This window comes from Glycine soja, chromosome 15 (assembly GCF_004193775.1).
Source record: "Glycine soja cultivar W05 chromosome 15, ASM419377v2, whole genome shotgun sequence".
Classification (NCBI taxonomy): Eukaryota; Viridiplantae; Streptophyta; class Magnoliopsida; order Fabales; family Fabaceae; genus Glycine; species Glycine soja.
Window position 1 is genome coordinate 10,855,669 of NC_041016.1, and position 26,485 is coordinate 10,882,153.

Here is a 26,485-nt window from a genome sequence, read left to right on the forward strand (position 1 = left end):
GCATTACTCCTAAGGGTGCTCACTTTTAATTAGACATCATGTGATTTTAATTAGGAAATGGAATTTATTTTCATCCGAACTAACCAATTGCATTTAGCACTCACCAATTGACATTACAATTTGGAAGACAAAAATTATCACTATGATGTGGATGAAGGCCATCTAGTGGCATGACTTGTACTGATAATATGATATATTGATCACTTTCATTTACTTGGTTATTCTGAATTGGAACATCATTATTTCAAAATGTAATATTGATGTAGGTTCCGTCCAATCATACAATTATTTAATTTTAATTGGTTTAATACACAAAAACTGTGTGCGGTATATACAGCAATTATACTTAGCCCGATCTGTAGACGCACACATTAGTAAATTCTCCTGAAGCACAAGAAATAGAAACTAGATTCTTTCCTTTAAACAAATACCTAATGAAACAAAGTTATTTTTGTCCATTTTTCAGAACATATGGACCAGATGGAAGACTTACTAGCTAGTGCTTAAAGAGGGTGGTAGATGGAGCTTTCGAAATTATACTTATTTGTATGTGCTGTGAAAAACTTTTTTTTTTCCTTTTTTTGTCCATTTTGTTGAAGCTATGCCAACGTAGCTCAAAGTGGACCTGGAAGCATTTAGCTGAGGGAAAACATGGAGATGGATTTTCAAATTAAAAATAGCCATAGACATGTGCTCTTAGGTTGTTGTAGATGAACATTTCCTGACCCTTCCCAAGCAATTGTCCATGGGCCTTGTATGTGGTAAGTATCTCACAGGGCAATTAGGATTATGCTGTTCAAATCTGTGCAATCAAGAAATAGCATTGTTAATAAAATGCTTGTTAGAATCAATAAATTGCTACATATCTTTCTTTTTTCCTTTTGATACATGCATGATCAGCTACCTAATGTAACAGTTCGATTTAGCAAACTGTTACTGTTAGAACGTGCATGAAATGCAAAAAAAAAAAAAATAAGACATGCAAAAGATCATAAATGATATTACTAATCCTAGTAGGTACGTATTCCCTCTCTGTCCATTGGATTTTATACATCTCAAAACGAATTCAATATATTGAGATGTAGACTTAGGTCCAATCATAGAACTTATAAACTATGGATAAGTATAATTTATTCTGGAAAAGAAATTTAAGCAATGCTGCTCACCGGTAATTCAGAAGGAAATGGTGAAGAAAAACTGCTATTTCCATCTTGGCAAGATCGTTCCCCGGACACAATCTACTTCCTCCTCCAAAGGGAAGGAATTCTCCGGCCTTGTGTTCTTTCTATGAATCAACATCACCAAATTGAAAATTAAATGATAAAGAATATATGCAAGTGCAGAATACATGGACCCGATTCAAATTAGTTAAAAATGAATCTTGGCAACTTACATTCCATCTATAAGGGTTAAATTCCTTTGGATTAGGATATATTTCAGGATCAAGGTGAACTGATCTGAACCACACAAGCGCTTTCCAACCTTTTGGAATTGTGTATCCTGTATCACCCCATATGCAGTTAGTACTTTTGTAACATGAATGAAACATTACAGTTCATGCCACATCATGATATTCTCGTAACATTTATGTAGTGAACAAAAACCATACTAGTAAGTAGCCATCATTTGTACACTATCCAAAACTAAGTTCAAAAGAAAGAAGAGGATAGCTTTGTTTATTTCTTTTATCATATCTACCAAGCAAGGTCAAACTGATAGAATATTATGATATTTGCGATGCAATAATGTCTTAAAAAATCCTGGTATATAGAATATTCTGATATTGACTAGAAATAAATAGGCAGAACATGGACTAACCATTGATATTGACATCAGATTTTGCCTCCCGAAAGACCACTAGTGAGAATGTAATCACACGCAATGTTTCATCAATCACCTAAGGAATGTGGAAAATGGAAAAAAAGTATAAGCATAGTCGATCCAATATCAGTTGATATTAACTTCAGATCAACAGATGCATACCTTGTAAAGAAAATCCATCTCCCGGACTTCCTTAAGTGTTAACCCTTTCTGTGTTGGAGGCCTTCTCCTTATTATTTCTTCTTGTTCTGCCTATTCAAGGAGTAAACCATATTAGGAAGTACAAGTTAAATTTTGGTGTTACATTGTTACACAGGGTAGGACACGAAGACACTTTCCAAGATGAAGTGATTAAAATGCATGTTTATTGTCCCTTAGTAATTGCAAATTTAGATGGACTATGATAATTAAATAACTTGATACCTTAGCCTTTTGGAGATATTCTGGGTGCTTCTGCAGGAAAAAGGTTGCCCACATGGTAATATGTCCTGAAGACTCATGGCCCGCATTCAAGTACATCAACATAATGTCAATGATGTCCTCATCACTCAACTTTCTTCCATCATCATCTTCAACATCTATCAGAGCATCCATCATATCTTTGGCTTTTCCTGGCAGATATCCCTTCCTTAAGTTTCTTCTCTCATCCACAATAGATTGAAATATGGCCACTAGATTTTTCCTTGCCTGAAATGAAAGCATAAAGTGATAAGATGTTGTACCTAAATAACTACAAAATTTGCATAGGCTATATCCTGTTCCTTCATGTTGTAATCTTGAGTCTGACTGAAAGGGACTACTGATTCATTAGAAGAACATACACAATAATGTGACAATGTCATTAATGATATAGTTATCCTTGAATATGCTTGATTGAGGACCAAAATTAAAGAAAGAGAAAATTTGTTGTACTTCTAAGACTGAGCAAAAGACCTTGTCCGAAGACATGAAGTTCCATTTTCTTTATATATTTAAGCAAATTATCTTGACTCAGCTAGAGAATTTAGGCTTTACTCAGTTTCAAATTAGCTTTGTTAACATATGCTCTAATTTCAAATGGATTGTGAAGATATTGAAATATCTGCAGCACTTCAGCACCATGGCAAATAACCGTCCTATAACACCTAAGATCTCAGGTGAACTTGTACACCAACACATGCCTTTAGTAGATAGATAGAGATTGATTGCATTTACCTAAAATGGTTTCAACCTTGCATAAACTACAAAGCATGTGATCACAATCAAACAAGTAAAGGATAAGAATGTCAAAGCTTTTCCTCAAGTAATGACAGGTAACTTTAGTTTTTACCATTAACCACCTCATACTTTGAGGGTAATGCTGCAAGAAAAACACTACTCTTTCATTCAAATTAAAAGCAAATAAATGCTAATAAACATTTTACGGTTTTTTTCATACAAGTCCTTGTCATCAAGTTTTCAACTCAAACAACCACATATGGATGTTTTTACCAACATTACGTAGCTCCCCAAAAGAATATAATGCTGACCTAAAAAAAGGTATTTGCATGTCATTATTTGATTTGAAAACTTGATGATAAGGATATAAGGAACTTTATCTAAGTTTTGTCCTTCCACACACTTTACGCTAAAGTTACCTTGAATGCTTTGTGGTATGCAAATCCGGGAATATTAATACACATGGCTCTAACTCCATGATTAAGTGCTGTGTATTCCCTCTCCAAAGCCTCCATAACAGGTTCACTTTCTGAGCTAAGGAAAATATGCATGATGATTTTGAAAGTAAGCTTCCTGATCTCAGTTAAGAACTCAATTTGTCCCATGTTGGCCCATTTCTCCAATGAATTTTTCACATTTTCTTCAATATATGTCAAGTAGAGGGACAGTGATTCCATGCCATTGATTGAAGAGGATGTCAAACGCCTAAGGCGTTTATGTTCTTCATAAGACATTGAAATAAATGACCTCTTTCCAATGAGCTCTATAGTAGATTGAGGCCAACCAGTTGTGAATTTATCATCGTCTGTAAGCACCCTTTTGCATGTTTCAGGTGTTGTCACAATTACACTTGGATTTCCAAACATCAAGGTCTTGTACATTCCAGTTCTTCCATATCTTCATGATTTGTTGATTGAATCAAAAACGTTAGTATCATCAACTATATGATGCACAAATATGATATACGTATCAAATATTTCACATGTTTAGGATACATAAACATGATAGATATGTATATAAAGTTTATAAAATAATAAATATATGAAGTAATGCATGTACTGATATTTTTATGATAATTTTGTTCACTATAATAATAATTACTTTAAAATTTAAAATTGATGTTAACGATAATTTCTGATTAATTGAAAATGTATAAATTTTTAAAACTTTCAATATATGCATGTTAAACTCTAGAAATATAATTATAAGTCTACAAATCTAAACTAATGTACTTCTGGCATTACTAAGAGTAACATAGAAATTATAAACCATTGCGGACATAAATCATTATCGATGGCCTAAAAACAGAAATAGTATCAATTTTATTCTATTCCCTCCTAAAGGGGACAACTTTCATGTTTGATTCGTTAAAAGAATATGATTGTCTCACACCTATTGACAACAAAATATCATAAAAAAGTGATCCACACTTTATAATTAATCTTTATGTAGTTGGTGGTGTCTAACACTGAATACTACACGTCTACACCGCAGATACATTTGGAAGTATCCAAGAGCAAGTATGAAACACGTATCCAATATTAGTAAGCGAAGCAAATGCATATGTGTCTGTATTTCATAAATGACAAAAGTATCTGCATGAAACATGGCACGATCAATGGTGAAACTTTAACTTTTCGTTAAACTATATGCTAAACTGACAAAAATAGACACAAAATTAAATAATTTAAAATTTTATAACGACATTTGATGTGTTTGCCTAGCACCTATAATATATAATCATTCATGAAATACACAGCGTAATACAACCTATCTATGCTACGAATTAAATATTTTGTTAAACTTGCTAAATGACATCAAGTGTCTCCATCATCGTTTGTCCCTCCCTCGTATTCAGCAGCGTTTTAATTTGCTTTTTTTTTTAAAAAAAAAAACCATAAGGAACCAATGAAACTTCTTTGATCAATTTTCGTTCTTAACAAAATAAAAAAGAAAAAAAAAATCACAATTTGTGTTTGGATGACGCACTAGATTAAATTTTATCCTACACAATCATGGTCATACTAAAAACAAGATAGATGTAATTACTTGTTATTTTACCTTTACATAAAAAAGTAATTACTTATTTCTCACCATAAAATTAATCCAACACACAAATAAAAAACGAGAAGTATATTAGTAATATATTTAATTTGACAAAACACGCATGACCAAGACTAAAAGTCACGCTTGGATTTGAGAGAATGAGAATCAAATTTGAAACAGTTGGAATTAATATTAATGCCAATAGTTACTGTGATAACTATTTCTCTCCTCGGAACTTTCACTGATAACACTTCCACTTTATTCCTAGAAGATAAGCCAATAATACTAGGCGACAATACTTTGCCATATAATATAAGCAGCATTATCAATTTAGATATTCGATTTTATCTTAAATTCATGTTTAAGAAATTCCAAAAATGTACTATATAATACGTTATAGACCAGCTTAATTACGGAGGGCCCTCGCTGACAAGGACTGAACATCATGACGTACGTGTCCGGACATCAAAACTTATATATTGCACGTATTGTATGATAATTTTTTAACGTAAATTTCATTCTTACGTGATCAAATGTTCAAATTGTTTTTTATTTTGAAAAAGTTCTCATTTTTACATTGTAAATATTAACTTTATTTTGTTTGTTTTAAGGTTGACAAGTCACCCAAAGCATTCTTTTTTCTTTTTGCAAACTATCATGTCATTAGTAGTAATTTTGAAAATTTTATAAAAAATTCAAATAAAACTCTCAAACACTCATAGGTGTTTAAAATTTTATTTCTCAAAATTTTAAATTATGCGAATAAAAGCACTTAACATTAGCTGCTAGTTACATTAAGTCCCGCCCACACACACACAAAAAAAAAACTCAAAATTGCTTATCAGTATTATTACCAAAACTATTTTCTTTGACCTTAAAATAAAGTTTGAGCATATTTTTATCTTTTAAATAAAAATATATATTTTTAATTTAACAAACAATATAAACAGGGATGTAAAATTCTAACAATTAAATTAAACGGAAAAAAATCAAAGAACTATTTTTTTTCATATTAAAAATTCAAGCTAAAGTTTTTGAAAATGTAATTCTTTTTCTATAAAAAAAATAGTCAAATAATTGATTAACTAATTAATTAAATAACGGGTAGAAAGCGTAAACAACGAAAGTTGGAGTAGCACACTGTCCACAACAAATTGTGGCTTCTGCGCCACTGCCACATAGACTGTGTTGTGTTGTGTGAGAGAGAAACTGAAAGGGTGGTTAAGTAAGTACAGTGAAAATGACAAACAGGTGCAGCTCTTTCTCTGATTCTCTCTGAATTGTTTTGTTTTGTTACCATTTGGAAAAGGATCCATCATGCTTCAATTCCAAAAGCTAGAAAGGTAGCATTATAGTAATTTCACTTTGACAAAGGCTAACCAACTTTTTCTAACAAACTAGATATAAAGTAGAAAAAGCACATTATCTTGGACCACTAACAGTAGCAGCTTTGATCAAAGAGTGGAAAAAAATAGAAATTAATAGAAAAATAATGTGAGACCTATATTTTTATATTTTATTTTAATTTTAAATTTTCATCTGAATTCATTTCTTTTTATTTCTTTTAACTCCACCAAACTGACCCTGAGAGGTGGTGTCAATGGCCTGAGGTGAGGAGGATCATGGGAACTATTAGGCTAGATAGAAACTTTGGCCTTTGAGACTCTTCACAAGTTACAATTTAGAATAACAACAAGTTTATTGGGTTATGAAAAAGCTATATATGTTATTATAAAGAGGGTGTGATAACTGATGTATGATGATGATGACAATAATTAGTAGTAGTAATTAAATTACCTGGAGACAAAGGAGGAGATGAAGGAATCAGGGTCCTTGGACTTGAAAGCTCTGAGGAAGGACCACATGTTGCCAATGAAGGGCCATCCCATGTCACCTGGGGGCAAAGAGTACTGTTTCACACCCAATTTGGATTCATAGAGCCACCAATTTACATTCTTGAGCATAGATCTTAGGACTAAAAGAGCACCAGCAATGGCCACAAGGACCACCCACATACACATGGAATCCATCTCCATCATCACTTACTACTCAACTGGGGCAACTTCCTCACTCTCTTTCTGTGTATTTATAAGTGATCTTGGGGTTTGGTATGTGGAGAGAGAGAGATAGGAAAATAAACAAATAAAGGGAATTTTATGGCAGCAGTGAGTGGCTGAAATGAACTTGTGTAAAGTTATAGAACATAGACATAGAGGTGGCCGGCTTTCTTTTCCCATATTTTGTTCTGTTCTGTACCTAATGACAACAAATCAGTGTATACTGTGTATGTGGAATCATTCCACTAGCTAGCTCTGTTTTTAACAAAGTGATATTGATAAACATTTTTTTATTAATTTTTATTTATTGTGGACTTTAGTAATTAATAAATCTTTAACGTATCATGCAAGATATTAATATTTCTAAAAAATATTTACTAAATAAGTTCTGCTCTAAAAACCAAATGCTGATAAATAATTATATCTTCACCCGTTGTCTAACTTATCTCAAATAAATAAAGATGAATTAAACAACTTCGTAGAAAATTATTGGTGTAATTAATATATTGTACCAACTCTTAATTAAACCAATTATTTTCTATAAAATTGTTTAATCTTATTTTTACTTATCCTAAGTTAGATACTCCTTAGTTTTAAAATAAGTATTACATTTGAGAAAAAAATTATCCAAAAAAATTGTTTAATGGTATTTATCTTTTTAATGTAATATTAATTACTCTTTTTCACCAATATTCTTAATAAATATCACTTTAGTTTTTAAATATAATAATAATAATCTCTTTTATCTATTTATTAAGGTTGATTTTGTAAAACTACTATTTTATTTTATCTATTTATAAGTTTTTTTGGTCTATACAAAATAACGTAGGAAATGGAGGGAATAGTTTTTTTGTTGGAAGATACATAAAAAAAACCTAGAAAAATTACCATTTTTCTTAATTCTTTTTGTTGTGATTATTTGTGTGTCTCTTAGTGGTCCTCTAGCAAATGATGATTTGCTAACACCTTAATCTTGTAATACGCACTAAATATCTTTTATCCTTTTCTTGTCATATTAAGATTAATTTCATTAATCACTTTTTTTCTCTCTTTCTATTTTGAGTGTCTACACTACTTGGGGTGTCAATAAATTGCGAAAGATGCATTTGCATATTCATATATCTCAGTACCGTGGGAGTCTTCTGTGGCTATTTTGTACTCATTCACAATTTTTAATTGAATAAGTGTCTAGAATCCTATCAAGTTAACTTCCATGATTTGAAAGTTTAAAAGTTTAGCATTTAGAGGAAGAAAGGAAATATTTTCTGATCCTTCTCAGCGATCATGTGTTATTAGCTTTACGACTATAAGGAAACAGGAGCAAGAGTGGACATCATAAAAATCCTCAAAAATCCCCTTATTATTTTTATGCTCCTTTTGAGAAAAAAAACAGTGTATAAAGCTCAAAATGTTTGTGGAGTTGCACCATATAGTCCAATTAACTTTTCTATATATGCTGCTTATTATCTATATTCATCTTTGACGTGAGTTTAATTTGAAAATTTTGAATCAGTGTTGCTCGTGAAGATGATTCACTGTTTCATCTTCCTTCCCACATGGTTGGAACTAGGAAGAAATTTGTATGATGGTCCAAAAGACTCCGCACTATCAATTCACTAAAGTATAGTTTGAGGCTGTAAAGTTGCATTTTGATTGAGGCCTTTCCCAATTTCCTATTTTTGTTAGGATTTCGCTATAAAGTGGGCACTGGCCACTGGTTAATGCAATTTCATGAGGATATCTTCGTAGTCCTGTGTATTCAGAGGTATGTTACGCACATATTTTCTTATGAATATATTATTAGGACATATATATTTATTCAAGATGGATTATGATTTTTCATATTTCTATTAGTTGGGTCCCTCCTGCCAGAAAATAGGTCTTGGTCCAGACCTATGTTTGGGTTGGATTAGGCTATTGGCCCAAAATAAATTTGGAAGCAAAAATATATAATTGAAAGATTAATTTGATATCATGTGTCTTTTTTGGTGGCTATTCATCACAATAATAGAATATTTATATTTATATTGTCATCCAATCACTTATCTACAATAATAATAAGTTTGTTAACTTTGGTGATAACTAATTTAAAAGTCATATTAAACATGATTTGGTTAACCATATAAAAACGTTATACCCATTAAACTCATGTAAAAAATTACGAGATGCTATTTGTGCTACAAATTATATAACTAAGAGATAAAGACTCCCGTGGAGGGTAGATGAGTGTCATTTAGCTTCTGGAGATGATGTTTGGAGATATTGGTCAAATGTCACATGGTTTGGGTGAAATATCAAATTATGTCAGGTGCCCAAAGAGAACAATGTGTTAGTTGCATCACAAGGCTTTTGGGGGGTTCATTTCTAAATGTGTAACTATTGGGATTTAACGTATCTTTTGAAATTTGGTTCAGACTTGCTTTGTGCATACCTTGTAATTATTGGAGATGAAGACTTCACTCTTTTTCTTTCTTTTTTTCGCATTCCGCATTTTAGAATGAATTTTTCAAAATATAATAAAAAATACAAAAAACAATAGTGAAAATGTAAAAAATAACAGTCGGCTTTGTGACTTGTTTAAAGGCATATTTTATATTAAGATTTTGAAATAGACTGACCCATCTCTAGATAGGATACTAAGCTAATAAGCCAATCTGATAAAACTATATGTTAAACAAATTGCTAACTAATAAAATAATTGTCACTTATATATATATATATATATATATATATATATATATATATATATATAAACCATGTGAAAATGGGTAGGTTGTACACATGTTGTCCTTGCGGGTGAGACTTTTGATCTTTTTCAAGCTATTCAATGGGGTGAAACTTTTGGTCTTTTCCAAGCTATTCAATGGGCTGTTGACTGGGACATGATTCATGTCATTTTGAGGTGGACTCTGTGTTTGGATGGAGCAATTTAATATGAGAATTTTTTTTTTAAGGAATTTAAAATGGTTCATGATAAAATAACTTGTTTGGATAGAGTATTTGAAAGGAGATTTAATTTTTGGTATTTTTATGAATCATTTTAATTGATTAAAAAAATAGATGGATTTCAAATTTTCTCAAAAAATATAGAATTTGAAATTCTTTTTTCGGAGATACCCACTCTAACTCATGTTCTTGCTCGCGATTCTTTCTCGCTCAACCCTTACAACTACGGGTGACCAAAGTTTTTACGGCTGATATCGACATAAGTTATTTTTCACTGATGTTGGCCGAGGTTTTTTCGGTCAGAATTTTTTTGTATGATGTCAACCAAAGCTATTTTTTTGTCGATATCGGCTAAGATTTTTTTTAGATGATGTTGATTAGGGTTATTTTCTGACTGACGTCAGTCATGGGAAATTTTTGCTAACGTCGGCCAATGATTTTTTTGGTCGTTGTCATCCAGTTTTTTTCAGTTGATGTTGACCAATGATTTTTTTGGCCAACATTGGCTAGATTTTTTCTATTGACATTAGTAATGACTAACTTTTGAGTAGACACCTGTTAGGATTTTTTAGTCGATGTCAGTTAGGTTTATTTAGCCAACATTAGCCAAAGCTATTTTTTAGCCAATATCGGCTAGAGTTATTTTTTAGCTGATGTTAGTTAAGGTGTTTTGGTTGATGTCAACTAGATTTTCTTAGCCGACATCGGTTAGGATTTTTTTGCTAACATTAACTAGGGTTTTCTGACTGACATTAGCCAGAGCTATTTCTTAATCACATTAACTAGATTTTTTTGTTGATGTTGGCTAGGGTTTTTTCTGCTAACACTAGCTAGATATTTTTGACCAACATCGGACATGACTATTTTTAGTCGACATCGACTAGGTTCTTATAGTCGACATCCACTAGAATTTTTTCAGTCGACATCGGTCAGAGCTATTTTTGAGCCAACATCAGCCAAAGCTATTTTATAGCCGATGATGGGTAGAGTTTTTTGTCCAACATTGATCAAGGCTATTTTTCAGCCGACATCAGGTAGGTTCTATTGGTCGACATTGACCAAACTATTTTTTAACCGATATTGGGTAGATTTTTTTTTCAACGCCTGCTAGGATTTTTTAGGATGACATTGACTAAAAATAGTCTTGGTCAATGTCGTTCGAAAAGACCCTAGCCGGTGTCGGCCAAACAAACCCTAACCGACGTTGGTAAAAAAATCTAGTCAACATCAGCTTAAAAATAGACTCAACCAACGTTAGTAAAAAAATAGCCCCAACTGACGTCAGCTGACAAATATTTCCGACATACTTTGACAAAAAATAAAAACCTATTTGAGGTCGACCGAAAAATAACCTTGGTTGATGTCGGTTCAAAAACATCACTGGTTGTTGTCAGACAAAACAATCATAGTTAAAATTATCAATATTTTGTATTTATAAATTATTAAAAATTGAAAATATTTTATAATTAATATTTCAAAATTAGATTGTGTTTATTTTCTATAAAGTTTAATATTAAAATTTCATCTATTTAAAATATAAAATTGAAATTTTGCATATGGAAGAAATTGAATTGCCTCATCCAAATAAAGAATTTAAAATGGAAGAAATTTAAATTGATTTATCCAAACATATCATTTGAAAAATGAAGGAAATTAAAATAAAAACAATTCAAATTCTAGGCATTTCAAATTTCTTGAAATTTTGAAATTACTGATCCAAACATAAGGTAAAAATCTTGTGAATAGGATTTTTGAGTTCTCTACTGATGTTTCAGAGGTAGGAACCATGACCATAGTTTCTTATTGTAAGAACCTTCTCTTATCTTTTTCAAACGTTTCTTGTAATTTGTCACAAGAGAGACTAATATGGTTGCTCACTCTTTTCCTAGAGTTGTCATATCTTTCGTCGGTCTTCATACACACCAGAATATACCACACTGTATTTTCTCTTATATTATGAATGAATGGAGTTAACTTTGTTGCTCTAAAATAAAATAAAAAAGTATAATTTGTTTATATGATATGAGCTTTTTTTTAAGATCTAATCCAAATGTCAGTGTAACTAATTTAAATGTCAATTTTACAGTAAGACTCTTACACGAGAAATCAATTTATTCTTCAACAAATTTATTTGTATGACTTTGTATATAGGTCAAACTGTTTAATATTTAATAAATATATGATTTTAATAAACATTATAAAAAATTCATATAATAATAATATATACTAATAAAAATTTATTATTTAATTTATTTAAATAGAGTGACTTATTAGGTCTAAAAGACTTTTTAAATAACCCAAATATGACATTTTAATCAAATAAGATTTTGTAAATAAGTAATATTTTGATTCGAAGTTGAATTTGAGAGATCTAATCCTACATGTCAATATCAAGTCCTTATCACTTGTCAACTAGAACTTGACATATTAACCCACTAACATTGACGTGGAGGATTGGATTTTCTGAATCCAACTTCAAGCATAACTTTTTATTTTACGAGGACAAAAAACATATTTAAAAGTAATGAATTTTAAACATTTCAATATTTATAATAACAAAAAACATATTTTATCTTTTTTTTATTCGAGCGTTAGGCACAATTTACAATTATACATCTCAATAACAAAAAATGTACAATTGTACATAACATTCCCTCTTATATATTCTATCCTTAAAAAACAATTTTGATCGATATTTTCACTTTATTTTTTAATTCCAAATATTTGTATAAGCAATAAAAATAACAAAAAAGGTAAAAAAAATCAAATCTTATTTAATATTTAAAAATAGAACACATAAAATAATATTTTATAGTAATTAGTGTAAATAAGAAATAGAATGTTTATATACTAAGGGTATGTTTAGCCCATTTTGTTTACTTATAAGTACTTTAAAATTTAAGCTAAAAATAAGAAATTAAAATAAAATGTATAATCTGTTTGTCTTTTTTTTTTCATTTTTATTAGCTTAAAAACTCATTTAAAATGAAAAGTTGTTTGATAAAAAATTAAATTTTTTAGTTTTATTTAAAACTACTTATCTCTTTCAATAAAAAATACACTTATAAAAATTAATTTAATTTTATAAAAAATAATTTGTTAAATTAAATTATACATTAAGAGGAATGCATTTTAAAAAATGTGACATATTACTTGGAAATATGTAGGGCTCTTTTGCTTTAAAAAAATTAAGGAATGGAGCTTTTTTTCAAGCTCCTTATTTTTTCTTTTCTTTGTTAAAAATAAGCTCTTTAACTTTTTTAAGAGCTTTTATGAAAAAGTGTTTGGGGTAGTTTCCCCCACTTAAAAGTAGCTTATAAACAAGAAAAAATCTAGGCTAAAAACACCACCTAAATATATAACTTAGCATAAATCCCATCTTTACTTTCCTTTCATTTTTTATATCTTTCTTCTATTTTGGTCATCGAAAATTAAAATTTAGTGCCCCCTTCCACTTTAATAATGGATGAGTTAAGTGAGTTGCAATTGGTGTGCAACTAATATAACTTATAAAATTATCTAAAATCATAAAAAGAATAAAAATAACTTATATGATTTTTTTCTATTTTATTTTTTTGAAAAGCACAATTGAATGGTATTATAACTTGAGTGTACCACTAGCACTTGTGGAAATAATCAAATAACGATACAATTGTCCACCTTATACAGTAAGCCTCATCTAGGATTCCCACACTACACTACACATGACTTTTCCCCTTCCCCTGAAATAATTATTTCCAGCAAGATTCAATCTATATATCTCATCCTATTTTATCAGAACCATCAAATCAAATCGCATTATTCGCATACTAATTTATGGTGCCATACATTTTATACCGCTCGAAATTCAATTTCTTTTGGTATTTTTCTATTATTTACCTTGACTCAATAATTCTTTTAGTATTTATAAAATGTTTTCTATGATTAAAGTATTTCTAACAGATATTTAATAAATACTTATTTTTTTTAATTTTTTTAATAGTTATAATTAGAAGCTTTAATTCTTTTATGGGATGCTTGATATCTTATAAGTTTCGATCATTTCAACTAGTTATGAGAATAATTTTCATTCTAAAACTCAGTTAGACTTAAAATTTATTAACTTTCTCCAACAATGTATTGAGTGGGAATTGAATTCAGGTTCTTTTCTACAAATTCAGGCTTGTCAATGGATATACTTGTTTCTCTCATTTGTTACACACTACCAAGGTTTTAAAATATGGTATGCAAACTTGTGATTTTAACTCCATCAAGATAATTTGAATGGTGGTCATAGCACTAAAAAGAATTATGATAAATCAATTATATTTGTCTATAATTTCTCACAATTAATATAAAAAATAGAATAAATTGCGATAATCATTTATCACAATTTAAAATCTTTGGAGCTACCAATCGAGTTAGCATGCTGATCTTCCAGACAAGTGTGTCCACCCTTAGCATTTCTTTATTATATATGGTTGTTACCTACACATATCTTACAGCTTCATTTCATGAAAGAAAACAAGTGTATAGAAGTATGGTGTAGACAAATTAAGAGCACGCAGCTATATATATATATATATATATATATATATATATATATATATATATATATATATATATATATATATCACCCGAAAATCTATTTTTATGTGTGGACAAGAAAAGGTAGGTGCTAAGTGCTAACACTTGGTCTCAGTAACTTGAGCCAATATTTTTTAGAGAATCGAAGGCATTATAGATATGAAGGCAGCGTCTGTATCTTCTGGCGTTGTGTTATTCCATCACACTGTTCTGGTGCATTGATGCTCGCAACATCATTGGGAGAAAAGGGACCCAGGAGGAGAGTGATCACATTATCTTGTTGTGTTCCCTAAAGTGGAAACAATGAAACAAGTTCCCAATAGTTCAAATCCAATTGCAAAATCTCATTCATTGTCAAGCGTCAATTTTGACGAAACAGAACGACCACATACAGATTACGATCTAATGGACCATATGTAGTGCCAAGAAACAAAAATTGGAACAATTAATCAAGCCATAAACATAAGGACATAAAACCTCTGTGTGGCTAGCTTTTAAGTCTCGTTATGTCTCTCTTCTTTGTATGCGAGTTAGAAACCGTAGTTGTGAGTTTGTTATAACAGGTTGTGAATTCAAACCTCTTCAAAAAAGGTTGTGAATTAAAATCGTAGTCGCATAGAAAGATTGTTTGTTATTAAAGCTTATATTGAGAGAGAGAGAGAGAGAGAGAGAGAGAGAGAGAGAGAGAGAGAGAGAGAGAGAGAGAGAGAGAGAGAGAGAGAGAGAGAGAGAGAGAGAGAGAGAGAGAGAGAGAGAGAGAGATTTATTTTGTTTAGTATTTGATTTAAAGAATGCAAAGGATTCATTACATGAAATACAAAAAAAAAAAAGCTTTTCCAATCCTTATCTATCTAGATCTGGATTTTTACCATTATTAACCAATGTATTGATCAATTTAAGGTATTTCTGGATAGAGAATCAAGAATTACTCTATCAAGGTTAACCTTGATATTATTTAAGAAGTTTACTTCTTTTGATTATGATTTTTCATACACAAAAATGAAAATGAAATCTTTAACTTCATATTTAACGGATAAGATTATCAATCAATTAGGATGACAATAGAAAAAGTTAAGAACATGTTTGATTCTTCATTTTCTCATCCTTCTAAAAGATGTGGAAATTTAAGTTTGAATTTAAAATATGCAACTTTAAAATTTTAATACTTATCAAATTTTATTGAATTCTAAAAAACCTACGAGAAATCTGTCATACCTTTTTTCATAATTTTAATTTACTAATATATTTTTATAGATATTATATATATTAATCTATTAATTATATTTTAATAAATAGTCTGGTTTAATTTGGACAAACCATTTTTCAAATCCGTCGAATTAAACGAAATCATTTTTCAGTTCAGTCCAATTAAACAAACTATTTTCAATTCAATTTGATGCAATCTTTTGTGCTCAATTGAAACATCAACATTCCTACCTAAAATATTATTATTACAAATGTCAAATAAATTAACATGAACCAAAAATAAGGATGAGTAACAATAGTTATTGTCTTTAAGACATTGTGTTTTTTGTCCGAATTGGGCAATATACAATCTTGTTGTCCCTAAGATAAAATATTTCTCCAAAATCTGAGTCCAAGCATTTTTTGTTTTGCACATAAAAAACCCAACAAATATGCTTAAAATTACTTACGATAAAAAAAAAAGGGAAAAACACTTTTTTAAACAAGAGAAAACACATTATTTTACGATTGTCAGCAGGTAATGAACAATTACTGTCAGTAATCGACTTGACAGTTCAAAATTTGGAGCTATTATTTCTCTTGTCATAATTTACTTCAAGAGTTACCGAATCTTAGGGTTTGCTTTGTATGGGTAGCAGATTCTCATTATGATCACCAATATTACAATAATCCACCTGATTGTATATCTCATCAGAATGATTTGGAAATAATGAGTATGTTGTTATATGTATAAAAAAAACTACTATTTCGTTGTTTTAGATTTTTTTCTTTTACATATTAGAATTCAAGAACCACTTTTTTATGTCATGAAAATCGTAATTTTTCACTTGAATGGGGTCCAAAACCATTAAACTAGATTAATTGGCTTAATGATTTACTTAAATGTGTTAAAAAAATAGTCGTATTAATTGGCTTCGATAAAAAAAAAAAGTTGTAGTCCTATTGACTCCTTGTTCTGTTTTTTATTTCTCAATGATAATTTTTTTTTTGCTTCGATCGAAATGGCCGGCTAAAAAAAGACAACATTCATTTTCTTAATTATTTTTCTAAAGTACATAAACTGTACTAAATTGTTCTTAGTAAATCATTCAACATGTTCCATTACACAGTATTCATGGTTCGTGAAGCTATAGGAACAAATTACTCATTTCTTCAAGCAACAATTTGTAAGAATTGGATCCATAACAGGATTAGAATGGAATAAAAAATAATGAAGCTTAGATAGAGAATTCTAAGAACTGGAAAGTGAGTCCATTAAAAAGGCATGACTGGTGCAAATAAAAGGACTTTCGTGCATGCTTCCAGTTACAATGATCATGGATTTAATTATATGAAATCATACTTTATAAGCACCTCATCAGAGTCCATGAAGTTTGAAGACAAATCATCAAAGAGGATGTTCGTGGAGTGTTACGCGAGATTGGGGAGGGGAGGGAAGAGAGTTTTTTGTTTTGTTTTAAATCAATTAATTACTATAATACTCTTAATTAATGAAACTGCTTAAAATAAAAGAAATAATTGGATTTTTTTTGTCTAATAATTTTTGGTGTTGGTTGTTATTATACTCATACTAAAAAAAGTATGAGTACATCATATAATATATATGTTCATATATATTTTATTATAATTTTAACACTTTTTAAATTAACAATATTTTATTCTTTAGAATGTACTATGTTACTATAGATAGAATAATTTTTCATTAAATATGACCTTTAAAAAAATCACAAAATTGATGTGAAATTATATAAATTAACTTTTTTATCAATAAAAATTAAAAATTATATTAAAAAATTTATAATATTTAAACATCTTACTCAATTAACTCAGTGAGTCGTTTTGTAATTAACTTTATTTCAAACTATATTTATAACTTTGTCGACCAAAATCTAAAACACACTAATGGGCGTTGGACTCTGCACGACCAACACATTTCTTTCAGAAATCTTAGGGTGAAACATTTTGACAGGACATTATTAGTCGGTGCTCGTTTTGTTTTTCAAATACCAAAATCAAATCTACACTTATAAAATAAAATATCTGCTGTTTTGGTTGTTTGTTCAAGTTCAACTCCGTATTCTATATCATATTTTCAGGATCAATGCACCTCATCGTTCCATCTGTCATTGTAATGATCGATTTTGTATATTAAAAAAGAATAAAAGATGGTATTACAAACTAATTGACAACAATATGGAAAAATCTCAAAAGCTAATATAATTCAATATTGATTGATTGGCTCATCAATTTGAGAAAATAATATATACGATTTTGAATGAGATGATGATTATGTCAAAGTTGTTCAATTTTAATGATCCTTGATCATTGATTATTCATACAATTGCAAAAAGTTGGCATACTTTATAATGTTGGTGGCCCTCGCAAGTCTCTTCAGTCACTTAAAATGTTTGACATTTGGAAAAGCAACACAGGATAGCCAATAAAAACTCTCACCATAAAGAATAATAGGAATTAGACAATAGTGTCGGCTCTTATTTTAAACAATCAAAATAGATATTTTCTGTTACACTGAGTGAAATTAATGGGGTCAAAATTGACTTAAGAGGCATCAATCTTCTCCACATGCGTGACTTGGAAAGTGACGTAAAAGAAATTGTAGAGGATTTGGTTGTTGTCTTGTTGAAGTATCTCAATAATATCATCTTGAGGCATATTTATAATTATATTATAAGTAGTGAATTAATTTGCCGACAATTATGCAATTAATTTGACAAGCTAATATGAAACACCCTCCCTCAAACTCGGGTGGAGGAATCTTTTTTCCTATGACGCGTTAGTGTCTAAGTACATCAACCGATTACATTCTAGCCTTGTCCTATGGAGTGTATGCAGTCAAAAGCTAGCTGCACTCCACTCACATATTGGACTCCGTACAGTGATTGAAACTTTGATGTTCACTTAACTTGACTACCTAAGTCCAACATCTTAATTCACCTGCCACACAAGTCAACCTCTCATATTCAGCTTCTATCATTCATCTCAAGACCATTTGTTTCTTCACAGTATCCAGATACATCTCCTATTCATTGGATCCGACCCCCAATTGGACATAATTTCAGAAGGCCAAATAGTTCATGAAGCTAATGTGCCACGCTGAGGCACCTCAAAATGTGCCTAATCTTCAATTCGAGTGACTATATGAATACCCATGGGGTGTTGCAGAAATTCACTGTTGATTGACTCATCTTATATTTAAACAATTTGGTGTTGCAAGTGGATTATGTCCTTAATTAAGTGCAAAACCTGAGTTAATGTTTATTTTATTAGATTAAAAACTACACTTAAAAACACGTCATCATTATAGACGAGAGAGAATGTGATAAGTGGAGGGGTAATTGTGGTGAATAAAGATGAGAATCTCCTTAGGCTATTTTTTTTTTTTTGGATAATCCCTTTTAGGGAGATCCTCTGAAAAATTTATGACACACACACAACACACACACATAATACCATGGACTACAAACAAAAGCCTAAAGGATAAGTTTGTGAACAACAATGATTTTGTTTTTTCAAACGAAGAAGACCTTGGACTTATTTAAGTCTATGTAATGTTTACCAGCCCATGACAAAAACTAAAAAATCCTTATGGACACTCACTCTTTCCCACCACCCTTTCTTCCTTCCTTCCTTTGTTTCTTCTTTCCCTTTTTTCATTCTTCCATTCCTTTCCTCTTTCCCTGTCATTTCCCTCACCTCACAAAGCTCTTTCTTGTGCACGGTATTTTTTTTTGTCAATACAACGAAATCACAATTCCATTTTATAATTTGTACAATGAAATTGTGATTTTATTTTTGAGTTTTTGGACAACTTGGCAGAACCACGATTCCATTGTGTTATAGAATTCGTCTCACAATGAAATCATGACTTTATTGTGTTATAAATTTGCGATTTTGTTGTTATGTTGTGTTGCAATTTCATTGCATAGTGTGCAATAAAATTATGTTTTTGTTGAACATTTTTTTTACCTCATTTGCACAACAAAATCATGATTATGGTGTGCAATAAACAACCTCAGATGCATAACACAAACACACTTTCTATTGCACTAGTGGGGTGCAAAAAAGATACACAACGAAAGTGTGATTCCATTATACATTGTACAACAAAAGTAATGAAAGTGTGATTCTATCATGCATTATACAATATAATCACACTTCCATTGCATAATATTTTTTGCGCTCTCACTAGTGCAGCAGAAGTGTGTTTCCGCTATACCAAATGAGGAAGGATATATTTAGAATTTTTGAATGTTGATGGGAGTCAATAGCAACGTTGGCATGACCAATAGAAACTCGTTTACTTTTATCTATGAAGGATTAAGGTTGATGCGTATGGACCAACGTTGCTACATGCACTTAGTAAAATTGTTGTTACACCCAACAATTGTGCAATTTTCCCATTTTATCCTTCAGTAAAAGGGATATAGATTAGCTAATCCGAATAAGACTTACAGATTAGTTAATCCGTATCCATTTTACAAAAGGACAAAACAGGAAAGTTATGTAATTGTTAGGTGTACCAATAATTTTACTGAGTACACGTAGCAACACCCGTATGGACCGCTCTACATGAAACAAATGCATTATTAAAACGTCCACCAAATTGGACAAGGACAACTTTAACTCCGGAGGGCTTTGCAATAGAACTGGAGGTCTTGCAAAGTCTCTAGCAAGAGCAATTGGGAGAAAAACCTTTCGGGTTCAAATTTGGTTTTGCAACTGCTGCACAGTACCATTTTTAAGTGCCTTCAAGGACATGCTGGAAAAATGGTTTTTGAAAAATTGAGTATAAATCATTTCTCTTTTGAAATAAGGTAATAAATATTGAGTACTGACATATGTTGCTGAAAAAAACACATTAATTGAGTTTGATTATGAAAAAAGAAATACAAAAAAATATATTGATCAAAACATATAATGAGTTGAGAAGAAAAAAAAACACAGTCTGTAGTCTATACTTGTTATAATTCTTAGAAAGGCTATTAATTTCTTTCAACTAAATTTCTAATCCCTTTCCTTTTTGTCTTGTATTTTTTTTACAAATTTTAGTATTAAGATACTTTATCAATGCGCCATGCAGATAATTCTCTTCAAGTCATAAAAACAGTAAATAAATCACATGCAAGAGCAAGGACCCTTGATATTATCGACTGCTTACAAATACAGGATTCATTCAATTTGCAAAAGGCAAAAATCGGATATATAACACAAAAATTATTATTGTTCGTTTAATTTTAAAAATAGTCAGAAAAAAGGTACAATTCAAAGAGAGATAAAGCATAAGACAAAAAAAAATTGTCTCAATAAATTAAGGATAATGCTTTTGTCTAATAAGCAACATTATTATAAGCTACAAAAAAAATTATTATAAAGGTGAAAATACTTCTCATTACTAGTCCCTCTCAAGTTAAAACTACAAACAACATAGGATTGTAAACCTCCATGTGTTAGTCAATTCTCGAGTTCAGATCAAACAAAAATCCTCCATCACTCCCATGTGTTCTTCTCTCGTTCACACCAAAAAGTTCCTCCATCACTCCATGTGTTCATCTCTAAGTTCGCATCATCTACGTTTTCGGTTAGACAAAAAAAATCCTCTTCATCTTTGTTACAATAACTTCAAATGATTTCTTCTTATTTTTTACACTTAATATCTTAACTTCTTTTTTTCTCTCACCTGCCCCCTCATTTTTCTTGTCTCTACTCTTCTTAAAAGGTTATCAACTTATCATGCTAGCTGCCATTCAAGTGATAATGATGTGCTTCTGGAAACTCTTGGATACTGCATTAAAATACAAAATAATAAATGATTTTCCTTACGTACTCATGCTATGAGAGAAATTCCAGCACGATTGTTAGTTTATTCTTATTCATAGTCGTCATTCTTGATTCTTACAAAGGTCGATTTTAACGTACAAAATCTCTTGTATAACTTTATCAACAATTGTTCAATTGAATTTACAAGTAGAAGATGAGCTAGCTACGCAATCCTGAATTCACCATCTTTCCTTTGGTTGGCTCAAAGATGAGTGAATGAATATTGTACCCCATCTGGCATGAATATCCCGGGATATCAACCTTACACTCAAGTATTTACGTCTAGTGGCAGATTTAGGACTTTGTGTCAGTGGAAGCAAACTATTTACAAAAATAAATTTAATAATAGTCATCAAATATATAAAGATAAAAAGACAAATAAAGATATAAGAAGATAAAAAAAAGGATAATAAGTTCAAACAAATAAAAATAAGAGATTTAAAATTAAAATTTTGAGATATATATTTATGATTTTATTAAAATATGAGGGGTGTATTTGCTTAGCTTTACATGAAAATGGATCACAGAATTCAAACATTAGGGAGTGTAGAATATAAAATTTTAAGACAAATATTTGTGATTTTATTAAAATGAGGAGGTGCATTTATCCATCCTCACAAAGACATAGGTCCACCACTATTTATGTCATTAGACTCAATGCTTGAGGGATTGTATATCGTCCAGGATAAATATTCTGGAACACCGATGTGAGAACATAAGACGACTTACATTGAAGCATTTATGCCATTAGGTTCTTCAAGGGTGGTTTTGTTCTTGCTCTGTCTCATGCTTATTTATTAAATTAAGCATAATAGGTCAATGAAATATCTGGGTAAAACATTCTAGGGTTGTTAGTATTGTTAACACTTTTTGAGCTTTGATCAATAAGTTCTGATCATACATTCAACTTGCCTGTTTTCTATCATACATTCAACTTGCTTTTACTTTGAAAATTGGGTGTATATACTTTACACACAACATTATTTATACATTGAAAATTGGGTGTTTTCTGATATAGTAGTTAAGAGTGTTAACGGCTTCAATTGTTTCAAGAAAACGTATAAGAGATGAAGAGGAGAAGAAAGAGATTTGACTTTTTTGTTGTCCCTTTTCCAGCTGTACCTGTGTTGTCCCTTCGAAAACTGTATTCATGAATTTTAAAATTAAATCACAACCCTCCAACTTGAGTTAATCTCATTCGTTGAATCTGTAACTTGCTTACTTATGGATTCTTTCACTTGCAGCACGCAAAATTATTTTTTGCAGCCAAGTTAGGATTTACTTATTAAAATAAGTAGAATTTTTTTTAAAACAAAAATATTTTTAGAAGCCAATTATGGACAGCACGTAGAAATATTTGTGCAAAAATAGTTTTTTAGTGTATTTGTGCAGCATCCAGCCTCGCAGCCCGACTTGGCTTCGCAGCCATGGACAAAAAAAGCTCCAATTTGACTTAATCTCAGCCGTTGAATCTATAACTTGCTTACTTATGGTTTCTTTCACTTGCAGCACGTAGAAATATTTTTGCAGCCAAGTTAGGATTTACTTATTAAAATAAGTAGATTTTTTTTAAATTGAAACATTTTTAGAAGCCAATTATGAACAACACACATAAATATTTGTGCAATGTATTTGTGCAGCACCCAGCCTCGCAGCCCGACTTGGCTTCACAACCATAGACAAAAAAAGGACCTGTACATCTCCAATATACTAACTTGCTTACTTATAACACACAAAAAAATGTTTTTCACCATGTACATCTCCAAAATACTTACTTGCATACTTCTAACATACAAAATGAGAAATGCATTGACTAAGGTAATATATGGTAAAGCTTCATTGACCATGACAAATTCGGATCTGGCTTCGACAAATTCTATCATTAGAGATTATTTGACTAAAGTCCAATGCTTCAAGTGATGGAATGGGACCTGGCTTCTCTGTTGTAGGACAACAGAGAAACCAATTTGGTGATGGAATGTTGTCTTCATCTTGAGCCTAAATTGAATAGAATAAAAGTGAGTAAAATTTAGAATTGATATTTAACTGTAGTAATCTAAAATTGATATACATACCACAAGCATTCTAGTAAAACTCATTTGACTTGGTTGAGGTGGAAAAGACACTAAATGAGTATATGCTTTCGGAAGAATAGAAGTTGGTTCTTGTAATGATAGTTGATTTAAATGAGCAAATCCTATCAACGAGTTTGAATTTGATGCTTCCAACAAGACTTGACTTTCTTGATATATCATAGTTTTTGAATTAACATACCACACTACAAACATACTATTAAATTTGATCAACAAAAGAAATAAAGAATAAAGAAATGCTTAAAATAAACATTAACAATTGATGGTTGCATGGATTTCACTTTTCTTCTTTTTCGCCTTAGATTATCAGTCCAACTTCTCAGAGGGTTATTTTTTTTATCCTTTTACCATCTCTCTTCTTAAATCCAATTCCTTTGGATGCCAAAGGCTCAATAGCATACCTTGTGGCTTCACATGTGGAATCATGAGGACCATGTGGTGATTGGTTTAATCGAATTTCAGCCACTTTCTTGCTAAGCTCTAACACCCCTTGATAAACTAAAGAACATGCTTCCGGATAGTCAGATGCCTCATCGGCCAATCTCATAAGCATTGCACATAATTGCTTATATCGATTTGAACTCTCCAACCTAGGATCAACATCAATTTACCTCCCACTATTATCATTGTATGTATCACATCTTGCTTGTCGTGTATACCACTTCAATATATATTTGTTTGGAAGAAGCTTGACATCCTTGCGGAATAATATTCTCAATAAGTGACAACACAATATTCCCCATTTTTCAAACTTCCTACAACTACAAGTGATTGTCAATTCTCCATTCTCAATTTGGGATTCATAACTAACTCTCCACTCTCCATTTTCATCCACCATTGTTATCACATATTCACCATTAGCTTCCATTTTTTTTTTGTAGATATTTGTGGCAGCTATTAGATCCCACTCCCTTTGAAACAAATTGAACATGGGAGGAGTGTACTCTTGAGAAAGTTTTCTAATCATAGGTGAACTTTGTATGATCATTCTTGGCAACTTCTGACGCATCTCATAATCTTGCTTTAACTCACTATACCGTTTTTCTTTGACAATCCTTTCAAATTGCTTGATGTTCAAATTAGGCCTTGTGCAACTCTTTATATCTGAATTAATGCTTTCACTTAGTTGTGTACTACGCATACCAAGCGTAAAAGCATACTTCATATAACACGCTGCCCATTTCTCTTTGATTTGGTAGGTGGAGTTCAACCACGTGTTTTCTTCTACATTGTATTTCAATAATAAGGTTCTCCATGAGGCTTCAACATTAGTTTCTTCCTCATTATCATACATACACTTCTTGAAATTAGATAAGAAATTTGGTCCATCTTTCATTAAATTGCCAAGATGTTTAATTCCATTTTTCATTATATGCCACGTGCACAAACCATGCTCTGTCTCTGATATAACCTCCCACAATGCTCTTGCCATGGCTTGGTCTTGATCAATGAAAATAGTTTGTGGTCTTTTTTTTATATGTGCCTGCAAAAATGTTTCAAGAAGCCATTTAAAGGAGTCAATTGTCTCATCATACAATAATGCAACCCCAAATATCACCCTTCCTCTGTAATGGTTAAAGCCCGAGAAAATTGCAAGGGGTCGATGATCTCCATTTGTATAATAAGTGGTATCCAAAGAAATCACATCACCAAAGCATTGATAGTCAAATAACATTCTTGCATCGGCTCAAAAGATATTTATTATTTGCTCTTCTGAATCAATTTGGTATGCATGGAAAAATGAGGGATTATCTATGAGTTGTTGTTGGAAATATTGTAGCAAACACCCAGCTTCACCATAAGTCATATGTCACTGCCTCTTAGAATTCAAATAATTCTTTGCATCTTGCCTGGTATACCCTAGATTCTCTCTACCTCCTACATATTTACTCATCAAATCAAATGAGGCTTTTTGTTGAATCCCTGCATCTTTTGCCACTTCAAGTTCATATGCTTGATTTTCAGTTATTCTTCGTTGACAAGCTAACATATGCACAATTTCTGGTGGATGGAGTGGGTGATTATGATCATCAAAAAATTCAATCACTTTATATTTCTCATTGAATTTTTTAACTTTCATACTTGCCATACACCCTGTTCTTGTCTCAGCTTTTGGATTGGTCGTTTTAGGATCTCTTTTATTAGATTGACGTACACCCTCCTTACAACAAACATATTTATAATGAGTAATGGAACCATCTTTCTTACTCTTGCTTGAATTCTTTTTTCTAACTCCAAAGCCTTTCATGTCTCCATAATCCGTCCAAAATAGTTATGCCTCTTCCAAACTATTGAATTCAAGACCAAGTTTGATAGTCAATTCCTTTGGATCCATCAATTAACTCCAATAAAAAAATAATTAAGTATCATATAATTAGGAAACATATATATAATCTATGGGAACCACTGTGATTGTGCTCTAGGAACTCCAAAGTCCTAACCCTGTTTAGATAAATTTTGAGTAAGCTTTATTACAAAAATTTACAAGCTGAAGAGATAACAAAAGAAATGACAAAAATTAATGTAAAACAATAATAAGCAAAAGAAAAATCCCAAATCAAAGACTAACAATTAACGTTATCCAATGTAAAACAATAATCCCAAAATCTACATTTCTAGAATTAGAATGACAGTGAAAAAACAAGGTTTTGGAAAGAACCTACAAAACCATTGTTTCAGAGAATTACCTTGTGTGGACAAAGATAAAAAGTTTTA

The 26,485-nt window shown here is 30.9% G+C and overlaps 1 protein-coding gene across 1 annotated transcript; it reads right to left on the reverse strand.

Moving 5' to 3' along the window:
• Positions 1 to 267: 267 nt before the first annotated feature.
• On the reverse strand, positions 268 to 7,277 carry LOC114385768 (ent-kaurenoic acid oxidase 2-like). Its single transcript, XM_028345833.1, has 8 exons — positions 6,862 to 7,277; positions 3,438 to 3,915; positions 2,245 to 2,508; positions 1,984 to 2,073; positions 1,819 to 1,897; positions 1,394 to 1,500; positions 1,167 to 1,285; positions 268 to 802 (listed from the first exon to the last, which is right to left on the reverse strand). Exons 1-8 carry the CDS (start codon positions 7,101 to 7,103, stop codon positions 697 to 699), a joined length of 1,485 nt encoding a protein of 494 aa, XP_028201634.1. The 5' UTR covers positions 7,104 to 7,277; the 3' UTR covers positions 268 to 696.
• Between the last annotated feature and the right edge of the window lie 19,208 nt (positions 7,278 to 26,485).